At 42.4% G+C, this 14,577-nt stretch overlaps 1 protein-coding gene across 1 annotated transcript in view; it reads right to left on the bottom strand.

The window, feature by feature from the left end:
* The window catches only part of LOC115201091 (ras-related protein Rab-26), a 96,901-nt gene that overhangs the window by 33,379 nt on the left and 48,945 nt on the right, over positions 1 to 14,577 (bottom strand). Inside the window, exon 4 of the mRNA XM_029764373.1 lies at positions 8,701 to 8,767. Within this exon, the coding sequence (XP_029620233.1) occupies positions 8,701 to 8,767 (67 nt within the window). The remainder of the gene's footprint in view (positions 1 to 8,700; positions 8,768 to 14,577) is intronic.

The raw sequence follows: 14,577 nt of genomic DNA, 5'->3' as shown, positions 1-14,577 counted from the left end.
GAGTTGCTGCAGGAGGAGACAGGGGACTGGAGCAGACAGGTTTTAAATCATGGACACATGGAAGGTTGGGTGGATCTTAACCTCACACAAATGATCAATGAACCTACCAGGTACAACCCCAAATCTGTAAACACGGACACCCTCATAGATATCATCCTAACTAACTTGCCCTCCAAATACACCTCTGCTGTTTTCAACCAAGATCTCAGCGATCACTGCCTCATTGCCTGCATCCGTAATGGGTCTGTGGTCAAACGACCACCCCTCATCTCTGTCAAACGCTCCCTAAAACACTTCTGTGAACAGGCCTTTCTAATTGACCTGGCCGGGTTATCCTGGAATGGATATCATAAGGTGAATGTACCAATTTGTAAGTCACTCTGGATAAGAGAGTCTGCTAAATGACGTAAATGTAAATGTAAATGCATTCACCTCATCCCGTCAGTAGAGAATGCCTGGTTATTCTTTAAAAGGGCCTTTCTCACCATCTTAAATAAGCATGCTCCATTCAAAAAATGTAGAACTAGGAATAGATATAGCCCTTGGTTCACTCCAGACCTGACTGCCCTTGACCAGCACAAAAACATCCTGTGGCGTTCTGCATTAGCATCGAATAGCCCCCGCGATATGCAACTTTTCAGGGAAGTTAGGAACCAATAAAAACAGGCAGTTAGGAAAGCTAAGGCTAGCTTTTTCAAACAGAAAATTGCATCCTGTAGTACAAACTCAAAAAAGTTCTGGGACACTGTAAAGTCCATGGAGAATAAGAGCACCTCCTCCAAGCTGCCCACGGCACTGAGGCTAGGAAACACTGTCACTACCGATAAATCCACAATAATTGAGAATTTCAATAAGCATTTTTTTACGGCTGGCCATGCTTTCCACCTGGCTACCCCTACCCCGGTCAACAGCCCTGCGCACCCCACAGCAACTCGCCCAAACCTCCGCCACTTCTCCTTCTCCTTCACCCAAATCCAGATAGCTGATGTTCTGAAAGAGCTTCAAAATCTGGACCCCTACAAATCAGCCGGGCTAGACAATCTGGACCCTCTCTTTCTAAAATTATCTGCCGAAATAATTGCAACCCCTATTACTAGCCTGTTCAACCTCTCTTTCGTATTGTCTGAGATTCCCACAGATTGTAAAGCTGCCGCAGTCATCCCCCTCTTCAAAGGGGGAGACACTCTAGACCCAAACTGTTACAGACCTATATCTATCCTACCCTGCCTTTCTAAGGTCTTTGAAAGCCAAGTCAACAAACAGATTACCAACCATTTCGAATATCACCGTACCTTCTCCGCTATGCAATCTGGTTTCAGAGCTGGTCATGGGTGTACCTCAGCCACGCTCAAGGTCCTAAACGATATCATAACCGCCATCGGAAAGACAAATTACTGTGCAGCCGTATTCATCGACCTGGCTAAGGCTTTCGACTCTGTCAATCACAACTTTCTTATTGCCACACTCAACAGCCTTGGTTTCTGAAATGATTGCCTCGCTTGGTTCACCAACTACTTCTCCAACAGAGTTCAGTATGTCAAATCGGAAGGCCTGTTGTCCGGGCCTCTGGCAGTCTCTATGGGGGTGCCACAGGGTTCAATTCTCGGGCCGACTCTTTTCTCTGTATATATCAATGATGTCGCTATTGCTGCTGGTGATTCTCAGATACACCTCTACGCCGACGACACCATTATGTATACCTCTGGCCCTTCGTTGGACACTGTGTTAACTAACCTCCTGATGGACTGGGCAGAGATTACGATCTACAATGAGCACTAGAGGGCGTGGCAGGAGCAGATGTGACACTTTGTTCCATGGCAATCTTTTCTTCCTTTGCTGTAATTACCGCATGGCTGGGTAGAATGGTGCCGTAACCTGCTCTGTCGCCCTATAACACAGCAAGGGCTTTTTACACACCCCTGGTGGAGCGGAGAGAGAGAGAGAGAGAGAGAGAGAGAGGAAAAGAAAGAGAGGGAGAGGGAGAGAGGGAGATGTTCTGTCTACTGGAGTTCAGCAGCTGTGATATACAGCCTTGAACAGAACAGAACAGCCTCTAACAGACGAGTGAGAGAAGAAAAAACACACCTCCTTTCCTCTCCTCTCCTTCACCCTCTCCGAACAAATGATCTCTACTGTAACAGTGAAAGATGAAGGTCCTGGTGGCGATTTAGTTAAATTGTTGCTCTCAGGGGTTCCCAGTCACCGACATCTGAGACTTGGAACTCAATATATTTAAATAATGGTAATATTTATAAGGGAGTGACTCAAGATGCATTAAGGAAATGGCCAACAATGGCAGGTGGTGTTCAAATGGTTATCCTTTGTACAACACACACAGCTAATCTAAAATACCCACATACAACACCGTATAACCATTAAAACATCCAAGGAAAAAAACATCAGACAAACACCCTGTAGCCCAATGCATCAACCCAGTGTGAAACACCCGTCAGCTGCCAGCCATTGAGAATAGACGGATGCATTGCGCTTGACAGTGACAGCTGTTTGCTCATTTCTCTGTTGCTTAAGGGGGGACTAGGGCTAGGTGACAGTGATAAAGGGTGTGTGAGTGCATGCCAGGATCCAGAAAACAGACAGTGAAACAGGCAGAGAATGCTGCCTTCTGACTGTCTGTGTATTTGTGTATCTGTGTTTGTGTGCATGTGTGTGTGTGTGTTGAGCGTATGTGCTTGTCTGTCTGTCTGTCTGGATCTATATCTGAAAAGTGCTAAATCACAACCACCCATATGTATATCAACAGTTAATCCTCATCATCATCATTTCACAATGGAAACATCCTCCTTTGATCAGATAACAATATTTTTTTCCCATTCTGATAACTGTTACCACTTCTTTGGACAATTAATCAAATCAGACTAAGAAATTACATAGAAAGAATAATGTGCATTAGAAATGTGCACCTTAAAATACATGGGATATCCCATCACTTCAATACGTACAGTGCCTTCAGAAAGTATTCACACCGCTTGACTTATTCCACAAAATGTTTGTTGTGTTACAGCCTGAATTAAAAATGGATTTAATAGATGATCTTTCTCACCCATCTACACACAATAACGCATAATGACAAAGTGAAAATATGTTTTTAGAATTGTTTTCATATTTATTGAAAACAAAATACAGAAATATCTCATTTACATAAGTATTCAACCACCGAGTCAATACTTTATAGAAGCACCTTTGGAAGTAATTACAGCTGTGAGTTTTTCTGGATAAGTCTCTGAGCTTTCCACACTTGGATTGTGCAACATTTTCCCATTTATTATTTTCTAAATTCTTCAAGCTCTGTCAAATTGGTTGTTGATCATTGCTAGACAACTATTTTCAGGTCTTGACATAGACTCAGGATTATTCACTGTATTCTCGGTAAGCAACTCCAATGTATATTTGGCCTTGTGTTTTAGGTTATTGTCCATCTGAAAGGTGATTTTATCTCACAGTGTCTGGTGGAAAGTAGACGAACCAGGTTTTCCTCTAGAATTTTGCCTGTGCTTAGCTCCATTCCGTTAATTTTTTTATTCTGAAAAACTCCCAAGTCCTTAACAATTACAAGCATACCCATAACATGATGCAGCCACCACCATGCTTGAAAATATGGAGAGTGGTACTCAATAATGTGTTGTTTTGGATTTGACCCAAACATAACACTTTGTATTCAGGACAAAAAGTGAATTGCTTTTGCCACATTTTTGTCAATATTACTTTAGTGCCTTGTTGCAAACATAGTTTTATTCTGTACAGGTTACCTTCTTTTCACTCTGTCAATTAGGTTAGTATTGTGGATTAACTACAATGTTGTTGATCCATCCTCACTTTTCTCCTGTTTTAAAGTGACCATTGGCCTCATGGTAAAATCCCTGAGCGGTTTCCTTCTTCTCCGGCAAATGAGTTAGGAAGGACTCCTGTATCTTTGTAGTGACACATCCTGACCAGTAAAGGGGTTATTTGTTATTGTAGTTTGGTCAGGACGTGGCAGGGGGTGTTTGTTTTATGTGGTTCGGGGTTTGTTGGGCTATGTACTTATGTAAGAGGGGTGTTTGTTTTATGTGTTCCGGGGTTTTTTGGTCTATGTTCTATGTTAGTGTATTTCTATGTTCAGTCTAGTCTATCTATTTCTATGTTTAGTTCATTGGATTGACCTTCAATTGCAGGCAGCTGATCCTCGTTGCCTTTGATTGAAGGTCCTATGTATAGGGGTGTTTTTGTAATGGGATTTGTGGGTAGTTGTTTCCTGTTTTGTGTCTGTGCACCTGACAGGACTGTTTAGTGGCGTTCGTTGTTTTGTATACGTGATTTGTTTGTTTTTCCTTCTTTTGATTTAATTAAGAGGATGAGTATACACGTTCCCGCTGCACCTTGGTCCAATCCTTACGACACCCGTTACATGTAGTGACTGGATGTATTGATAAACCATCCAATGTGTAATTAACAACTTCACCATGCACAAATGGATATTCAATGTCTGCTTTTTTTATCTACCAATAGGTGCCCTTCTTTGTGAGGCATTGGAAAACCTCCCTTGTCTTTGTGGTTGAATCTGTGTTTGAAATTCACTGCTCGACTGAGGGACCTTACAGATAATTGTATGTGTGGGGTACAGAGATGAGGTAGCCATTCAAAAATCATGTTTGAATGTGTTAAGTTATTAAAGTTATTTAGGCTTGACATAACAAAGGGGTTGAATACTTATTGACTCAAGACATTTCAGCTTTTCAAACATAATTCCACGTTGATATTATGGGGTATTGTTTGTAGGCTAGTGACAAAAATTCTCAATTGGAGAGAGAGAGAAAGTGAGAGAGAATGTGAGAAAGACAGTGAGAGAGCGAGAAACTGAGTGGAAATGAGAGACAGAGGGGGGAGGAAATATACAAGGGTCATGGAGAAAGTGAGAGGAAGGGTAGTAGATGAGGATACTCTACTACAGGATTGAGAAATGTGAGAGAACCTCCTCCACACATTTGCAATAGAGTAAAGCCCTGCTCCTTCACCCAGCGACCTGAACATCCTGGTTAACCTCTAAAAGTCTAAGCAGTTGGGGGGGGGGGGTTTCTACTAAGCTAACATATGGAATTGTTTCAAGATGGTCATACCATGAATCATTTAGCTATTTGATTTAGAATTGTAGGACCCCTTTAGGTATCAAAATACATATTTAAAAATTATTTGATCAGATATTGAATTTGGCCTTTACTACTATAGCCCATAGAAACGAATTGAATAATACACTCATAAATGGCAAAAACATCAAACAGTCTCCCAAAAAATCATAAGGAATAACGTTTTGAAGTGTCTGTCCTATATCTAGCTCGGGAAATATTTTTGTTTTTATGAACACATATTTAATCCCTTATTTTTGTTGGCTCAAAACTACCTCCATACTTCCATTCATTTGTATGGGTTACAATCAGATGAGTCTGTGACACTTGTGGGGTCGTAGAGCAAAACATCATCGTGTTCGTGAGAGTCTCTCCTTTCCAAAGTGGGGTCATATTAGTTTGTAGGACGCTACAGAGATTTTCGTGAGAAGACCGATTTTTGGGACGTCGCATGGTCTGACAAACATCGCTGTAGCTCAGCCGCCTTCCACCGCAGATGCTGATCTCTCTAGCTTAAACTGGACGATTTTTATGGGGATTTTTTTATTATGTTACTTAGATTGAGGCACTAGACTTAATATTCAGCCTGTAGAGATGAGTTTGATGGATTACACTCTCCATGTTCCACCTGTAACCCACTAAGTAATTACCTTAGTGCTTGGTTTTTATTTTCCTCAATTTCTCTCCTCCTTCCATCTCAATCTTGTTCTTCTTTTCCCTCCATGTATTTCCCTGTCCTTCCTGTTTTTATCTATTCCCCTTTCAATTTCTCTCTCCTCCTGCTGTTCCTCTCTCCTTCTTCCATCTCTCAACTCCATTTCTCTCTGCTTCCACTGTTTCCATCTCCTCAATCTGCCTCTCTCTCCGCCTCCCTTGCACCCTGTCCCCCTGAGATATGAGATATTTATCCCGGGGCTGCTGTTGAGCAGGATGCATTGGCAGCCATTAGGGAGGAGAGGAGTGGAGCAACTAAAGATGGAGAGAATGAGAAAACAAGTAAGATGAGGTGAGGAGGAGGGCACTGACAGTATTGAGAGTGCTGAAAACTGCACCGGCAGTGCTGAGAGCACTCCAAACTGCACTGACAGTGCTGAGAGCACTCCAAACTGCACCGGCAGTGCTGAGAGCATTCTAAACTGCAACGACAGTGCTGAGAGCACTCCAAACTGTGATACTCCAAATCAGCCCATTCCATTTTATCTCTTTATCTCTATCAATCACTCACTCATTTGTTCTTTATTCTTAATTTGTATTTTACTGAAAACATCACTCATTTGTCTGAGAAGAAAAACAACTCTAATGGTGGGCTGAATAAAATAAACATTGCTAAACTATTTTTGTCCATGACAATCCTCTCTTCCCATTACTTTTTTTTCTCTATCCCTGTGTGTGCCAAGCCTTCCATCAAGCCCCACATCAAGCCCCACTGCCACAGTTTGGCTGACATTAGTTACACAAGCAGGTATCTGTAAGCCGTAATTCACACCTTGCTCACAGACCACTCTATTCCTCCAGTGCCACTCTGGAGTACAATGATAAAAGTTATATTCCTTAGCAAGCACTGACCAACAGAGAGACTAACAGCAGGTCTCCTAGTAGGCAGGGCTAATGAAACTGCCAAAATAAATTGTCACGTTGTAACGGCTGTTGCAAGGAGTAGACCAAGGCGCAGCGTGGTGAGTGCTCATCATTAACTTTTAATAGAACACTTTCAACAAAACAAGAAAACGAACGACAGCAATAACAGTTCTGTCAGGAACATGAACTAAACAGAAAGTAACCACCCACCAAACCCAAAGGAAAACAGGCTGCCTAAGTATGGCTCCCAATCAGAGACAACGATATACAGCTGTCCCTGATTGAGAACCATACCCTGCCAAAACAAAGAAATACAAAACATAGAAAAAAGTACATAGAATGCCCACCCTAGTCACACCCTGGCCTAACCAAAATAGAGAACAAAAACCTCTCTATGGCCAGGGCGTGACACACGTCCTGCTCCTTCCCTGACTTTTCTTAAATATTTATATTTAACATTGCTCACTTTGCTCACACAGAATTTTCAAATCACAAACAGAAAAGTATTTAGAGGCTGTCTACCTGTTTTTAAGAGGCCAAGACAAAATGTACTGTTAGATTAAACATGCCAATGTGTGTCTATGATGTCCATAAAGAATCTTGGAGTTGCTGATTAACTGACCATCAGGTCTAGACAGAATATGCCTATAATAACTTCCATATTAGTTGAATTCCAATTCAACACATTTAAAATAATCTATTAATTTCAATGGTTAAGCCACTTGGTTGGAAGCCCCCCCCCCCCCTCCCCCCAATAGGCTAACAAGTACAGGGTCATTTCTGATTCCATGCTTATGTCTCTGCGTGCAGTTTGAATGAAGTTGAAGGGAGTTTTGCGAGCAAACTCGCATTCCTATAGACTTCCAGTCATTGCGCTAACGCTAGTTAGCAACTGCACTAACGCCAGTCAGCAACTTCCTTCAAACTGCATGCAGAGACATACAAATGGCATCCATGAGTTCATCAGACTATGAATAAGAAGAAGAAGCGCTTAGTTGTCAACATCTCACTCTATCCATTTTAATGGATGTCTCGGAAGAAATATATACAGTACAAAGAAAGCAATTCCATCATATTTTTAGGGAGTAGTGGCACACCTCTACTAACTGATTATAGGGGAATTACTGACACACACACACCTACACGCTTTTTACAATCTACTTCTTCTCTACATCTGCAGTACACTTGACTACCAATACAACACAGCATAACTGTATAGACACAACAATCAAGCCTCTTCTCAAGTAGGAGAATGTTTACTTCATTGATCCTCACACAATCAAGCCTCTTCTCAAGTAGTAGCATGTTTACTTCATTGATCCTTGACATGACTAATGAGTGCACCAATTTCCCAAACTGAACTCTTCTCCCCTCCAGCTGAAAACAAGGCATGTCTGTGAGTCTCATTACAGTGGTGTAACAGAGTGGAGCCCAGCTCACCACCTCCACATCAGCAGGCCTCACAGCAGGCAGAGGAGAAACTGTCAGCAATCTGCTTATAGATTAGTACTTTATTTATTTGTGTGTGTCTGTCTGTCTGTCTGTGTTAGCCCGGTGTGGCGTGATTAACTGTGATTTCCTCTATCACTGTGCATCTGCCTATTTGTGTGCATTCTCCCACACCTGATCAGAATGGCCTACAGCATCACATCTGTCTGGGCCTGACGGACCTGCTCCCGAAATAGCACGCCTGCATGCACACACAGACACACAGACAACTAGTTTCATGTCTCCCGCTGTGTGAGAGGCAGGCTAATCAGCCCACCCAATGGTTAGCTTCTATCCTGCGGTGCCCAGGATGCACGCAGAGGAGAACCAGAGCAATACAAATCCTCATACACACACACACACAAACACACACACTTAAATATGAGTCACACACACACAGCTTGATGAACAACCATCAGGCAATGTCTACCAACGGAGGAGGAGATGAATGGCAGCCAGGATATTGTATGGTGCTTTTTAAATACATACACACACACACACACACACAGCTTACCATGAGCGTCACGGTAGTAGGCGTGTGTGACGCTGCGGAACCTTTCTTGCCCAGCAGTGTCCCAGATCTGAAGAGGAGGACATATGACATCATCATTATCCCACTCTATAAAGACTGTTCTTACTCATCAATGGGCCTATAGCAGCTCAATTAATGAACTGGTCAAAACTGAGGATATGAATCATGTGAATTAAATGTATTTTTCTCTGTGAAAATGTTTATGTAGTCTATTCATAGTCACAATGACTATAATCCACTTTGGATTATAGTCAATGGCAACACCATGTACACTGCCCATCATGAAAAGGGCTTCTGCCTGTCTGGTTGAGTTACAGTAGAGTGAGAAATGGAGAGATGGCTGACAGACAGTGAATGTAGAGCTGGTGTCCTAACCCCCCTCTCTGGCCCAGGCCTCATCAGTGTTAACCTCTGCCCCTTCCTTGGCATGCTCTTTCTCTCACACACCATCACTCTATCATCCATCTATCTATCTGACTGATGAGAGACAGGCTGAGGGCATGAATAATAATGTAACGAGGAAGAGAGGCAAGGGAGCTGACAAACACACATACACTATATATACTAAAGTATGTGGACACCCCTTCAAATTAGTGGATTCGGCTGTTTCACACCCGTTGCTGACAGGTGTATAAAATCGAGCACACAGCCATGCAATCTCCATAGACAAACATTGGCAGTAGAATGGCCTTACTGAAGAGCTCAGTGACTTTCAACGTGGCACCGTCATAGGATGCCACCTTTCCAACATGTCAGTTTGGTACATTTCTGCCCTGCTACAGCTGCCCCAGTCAACTGTAGGTGCTGTTATTGTGAAGTGGAAACGTCTAGAAGCAACAACGGCTCAGCCGCGAAGAGGTAGGCCACACAAGCTCACAGAACGGGAACGCTGAGTGCTGAAGCGTGCACCGCGTAAACATTTTCTGTCCTCGGTTGCAACACTCACTACCGAGTTCCAAACTGCCTCTGGAAGCAACGTCAGCAAAATAACTGTTCGTCGGGAGCTTCATGAAATGGGTTTCCATGGCTGAGCAGCAGCACACAAGCCTAAGATCACCATGCGCAATGTCAAGCTTCAGCTGGAGTGGTGTGAAGCTCAACCTGATTGGATTTTGGAGCAGAGTAAATGTGTTATCTGGAGTGATGAATCAAACTTCACCATCTGGCATTCCAACGGACGAATCTGAGTTTGACGGATGCCAGGAGAACGCTAATTGCCCCAATGCATAGTGCCAACTGTAAAGTTTTGTGGAGGAGGAATAATGGTCTGGGGCTGTTTTTCATGGTTCGGGCTAGGCCCCTTAGTTCCAGTGAAGGGAAATCTTAATGCTACAGCATACAATGACATTCTAGACAATTCTGTGCTTCCAACTTTATGGAAATGGTTTGGGGAAGGCCCTTTCCTGTTTCAGCATGACAATGCCCTCGTGCACGAAGCAAGGTCCATTCAGAAATGGTTTGTCAACATCGGTGTGGAAGAACATGACTGGCCTGCACAGAGCCCTGACCTCAACCCCATCGAACACCTTTGGGATGAATTGGAACTCCAACTGCGAGCCAGGCCTAATCACCCAACATCAGTGCTCAACCTCACTAATGCTCTTGTGGCTGAATGGAAGTAAGTCCAGCAGCAATGTTTCAGCATCTAGTGGAAAGCCTTCCCAGAAGAGTGGCGGCTGTTATAGCAGCAAAGAGGGGGTCAACTCCATATTAATGACCGTGATTTTGGAATGAGATGTTCCACGAGCAGGTGTCCACATGCTTTTGGTCATGTAGTGTACAGTAGATACACAGGCGTGGACACACACATGCACACACAAACACACAAACAGATATGCAAACATGCAAGTATATACACACACACAAGTATATACACACAGTGAACCAGTGGAGGCTGCTGAGGGGAGGACAGCTCATAATAATGTATTGAACGGAGCGAATGGAATGGTATCAAACACATGGGAACCATTACCACGAGCCCATCCTCCCCAATTTTTAAGTGCCACCTACCTCCTGTGGAGTGAACACACACATGCACATGCACATGCATGCACACACACACACACACGAGTGAACACACAAGCGCGCAGACATACACGCACACATACACACATAACAGATAGATACCCATCCCTGTCTCGTCTGAAAGCTGTGCCAAAGGTTCTGTCAATTTTCATATAGATAACGTGTTACATAAAAGACAGCCAACACATCCAGCGCATAAAGTATTGAGCAATTGCTGTCATGTCCAGTCCATCATGATTACTTTTTCTACATTCAAAGAACTACGCAAACACTCTGAACAGAAGTAATTCAAGTGTGACTGTTGTCTGAACTCAGTAATGGACACTATCAGCTCCTATAGCCGCATTATGACCACAGTTTACACAATACTGATATCAATCTTTGGCTGACAAACAGGTAAGGGATAATCAACAAGAGGCTATGTGTTCTCAGGAAAACAGTGAACAACGTGGGAGATGTGTTCCACGACGTGCTAGCGGAGTGGAACTCACCTTCCACAGAGTTGCATTCTTTTCCAGAGAACACATAGAGCCCCGAGTTGATTATCGCTTTTATACCTTGGCTAGAAATGTGTTCATTTGCAGGTAGAAATGTGTTCAACATCCACTGAAGTAGCTAACAAGTTTACTAGATAGGACAGTACTCAGGTAGCACAAACGTCTGGCCCAAACCTGGCCTGATTCCGGCATAACAGATCAAAAACTGCTGGCCGGGGTCTGGCAGCCGAATCCGGCCCGAGTCCGAAATGAATGACGGCGCAGACCAGGCCCGAGTCATTCGGCCCAGATCTGTCAGCCTGAACTAAACCAAAGCTGCTATTTTAGGGCAAGATCCGCTCGATTCCACCCCCACTAAAAATATATTTATTTTAAATGTAGGTAGTAATATGATATTATATGTCGCTAGTAATATTGCAGCTATCAACCAAACTACGAACAACATAAACATGAAAAAAATAACATTTTCTGATTATAAAACTTTTATTTAAATAGATGAAATTTACTTTGTGTGGGTGTCATCCCTCAACAGGCACTACGTATGTACAGTATCATGGATGTATCCAAATAAATGTCACTAGAAAACAGCTTAAACAAATGCAAATGCAGGTACTTTGATGTTATTCTATCTGCAGCGTTGACGCGACTGTGTTAGCCATAGTTGGCTAGCTAGCAAGCAAGGGATAAGAACATTGCCTGCCTGCACAGCAATCAAACAAATAGAATGAACAACAAGTCCGCTTCTCTAGCAACCTAACCGATAGAACTAACAACCAGGATTAGTGGAAGGATGAAATAGTATGAATTTACTTGAAAACATGTCATTTTTTACCAGTGCTTGTTTTCTTTGGCAACCGTGGTATAAGCGGGATAAACGCGTCCGCTCTGCAAATGAACTGGAACTAATAAACTCGGGCAGAACCAAGTCGTCCATTATTTCCAGATAATGTACAAAGCATCAGTGTTTATCACTTACAACGTTTATGTATGAGTGTATGTAAATGTGTCTATGTCTCTCTGGGTCTATCCACCCTTTCCTTGCTGTGTTCGGTCCTCTCCTTTGCAAGCTGCAGCCAACTCCTGATGAATTTCTCCATCTCTCCATCTGTAGCCTTGGAAGAGAAAGTGTTTCTCCCGACAGCACATTTGAATAATGAAAAAAAGAGCAAAATAAATAGTTACAACAATTAGTCAAATTTTGACACCACAAGAAAATCCTAGGATTCACAATCCAGACCTCAAATGGGAAGCACATAAACACAACACAATAACCACAGAGGTTTTCAATTTCAACACTGAGTCAAATAGATCAATAGATATAAAAATGTGCCTGTTGTAGTGACCACCATGTGGTCTATCTGAATGTGCTTGCATATGTTGCGTCTTGACAGGGTTTGGAACATGTGTACCATGTTTGGTTACAATACAAATATCCGTGTCTGATTTATATGCATTTATGTGCCAGACCACTCTCACATAAATGTTGATAGGTCAGTTGTTCTGTCAAACTAGTCTGGAAAATATTGCGTTGAAAGACCTTAGTCCATAGATGCCATATATCAACTTTCATCCAAATTGGCCCTGTGCTTCCGGAAGAGATGTAATTTAAGGGCTTTTCAAAAATTCAAAATGGCGGAAAATCCATCTTGACAGACCTTGTGGGTGCTTGGGGCAAATTTGCTCCTTGTGAGAAGAGGGACCAATGCACACAATTTCAGGACTCTAGGTCAGGGATGGGCAATTGGCGGGCCATGGGCCGTAAAGACCTCGGATCAATTTCCCTCGGAAAATAACTATTTTCTGTGATCTATGTCATAATAGTATTCTAATTCCTAATTATATGGTCAGGCCACTGTCTGTCTCTCTCACACCAGTCTCTCTTAACTTGTGTCCCCTGCCCAGTATTCATGGATACAGCTCTACAATGATAAACATATGGTCCTTGCTATTCAGCATCCTTTGGATGTCCCTACCCCATTTAAGGTAAGGTTAGGTAAGGGATTTGGTTATGTGTAAGGTTAGAGTAATGGTTAAGGTTAGGGTTTTGGGTTAGGTTAGGGACGGCCCAAAGATCCCGGATGACCAAAAACATATAGGAGCTATGGATGCAAGGACTGGCCATCCTTTATATAAAAATTATAGTTTTAACCATGTTTTGAGGCTATAGCGTGTTTGTTTTAAGGGATCGGACCATTTTTATTCAATTTTCACCTAAAATGACATACCCAAATCTAACTGCTCAGGACCTGGAGCAAGGATATGCATATTCTTGATATCATTTGAAAGGAAACACTTTGAAGTTTGTGGAAATGTGAAATGAATGTAGGAAAATGTAACACATTAGATCCGGTAAAAGATAATACAAAGAAAAAAACATGCGTTTTTTGGTATTTTTTTGTACCATCATCTTTGAAATGCAAGAGAAAGGCCATAATGTATTATTCCAGCCCAGGCGCAATTTAGATGTTGGCCCCTAGATGGCAGCAGTGTATGTGCAACATTTCAGATGAACCATCGCATTTCTGTTCAAAATGTTGTATCAAGACTGCCCAAATGTGCCTAATTGGTTTATTAATAACTTTTCAAGTTCATAACTGTGCACTCTCCTCAAACAATAGCATGGTATTATTTCACTGTAATAGCTACTGTAAATTGGACAGTGCAGTCAGATTAACAAGAATGTAAGCTTCTGTCAATATCAGATATGTCTATGTCCTGGGAAATGTTATTTTTACTTACAACCTCATGCTAATTGCATTAGCTTATGTTAGCTCAACCGTCCCACCAATCCTGTAGAGGTTAACCAGGTAGGCTAGTTGAAAGCAAATTCTCATTTACAACTGCGACCTGGCCAAGATTAAGCAAAGCAGTGCAACACAAACAACACAGAGTTACACATGGAATAAACAAGCGTACAGTCAATAACACAATAGAAAAAAAAGAAAGTCTATATACAGTGTGTGCAATGTCGTGAGGAGGTAAGGCAATAAATAGGCCATAGTAGCGGAGTAATTACAATTTAGAAAATTAACACTGGAGTGATAGATGAGCAGACAAAGATGTGCAAGTAGAAATACTGGTGTGCAAAAGAGCAGAAAAGTAAATAAAAACAGTATGGGGATGAGGTAGGTAGATTGGGTGGGCTGTTTACAGATGGGCTATGTACAGCTGCAGCGATTGGTTAGCTGCTCAGATAGCTGATGTTTAAAGTTAGTGAGGGAAATATAAGTCTCCAGCTTCAATTATTTTTGCAATTCGTTCCAGTCATTTGCAGCAGAGACCTGGAAGGAAAGGCAGCCAAAGGAGGTGTTGGCTTTGGGGATGACCAGTGAGATAT

The sequence above is a fragment of the Salmo trutta genome, chromosome 10 (assembly GCF_901001165.1).
Source record: "Salmo trutta chromosome 10, fSalTru1.1, whole genome shotgun sequence".
Lineage (NCBI taxonomy): Eukaryota > Metazoa > Chordata > Actinopteri > Salmoniformes > Salmonidae > Salmo > Salmo trutta.
Note: the sequence above shows the minus strand (reverse complement) of the source record. Positions and strands in the feature narration are given on the sequence as shown.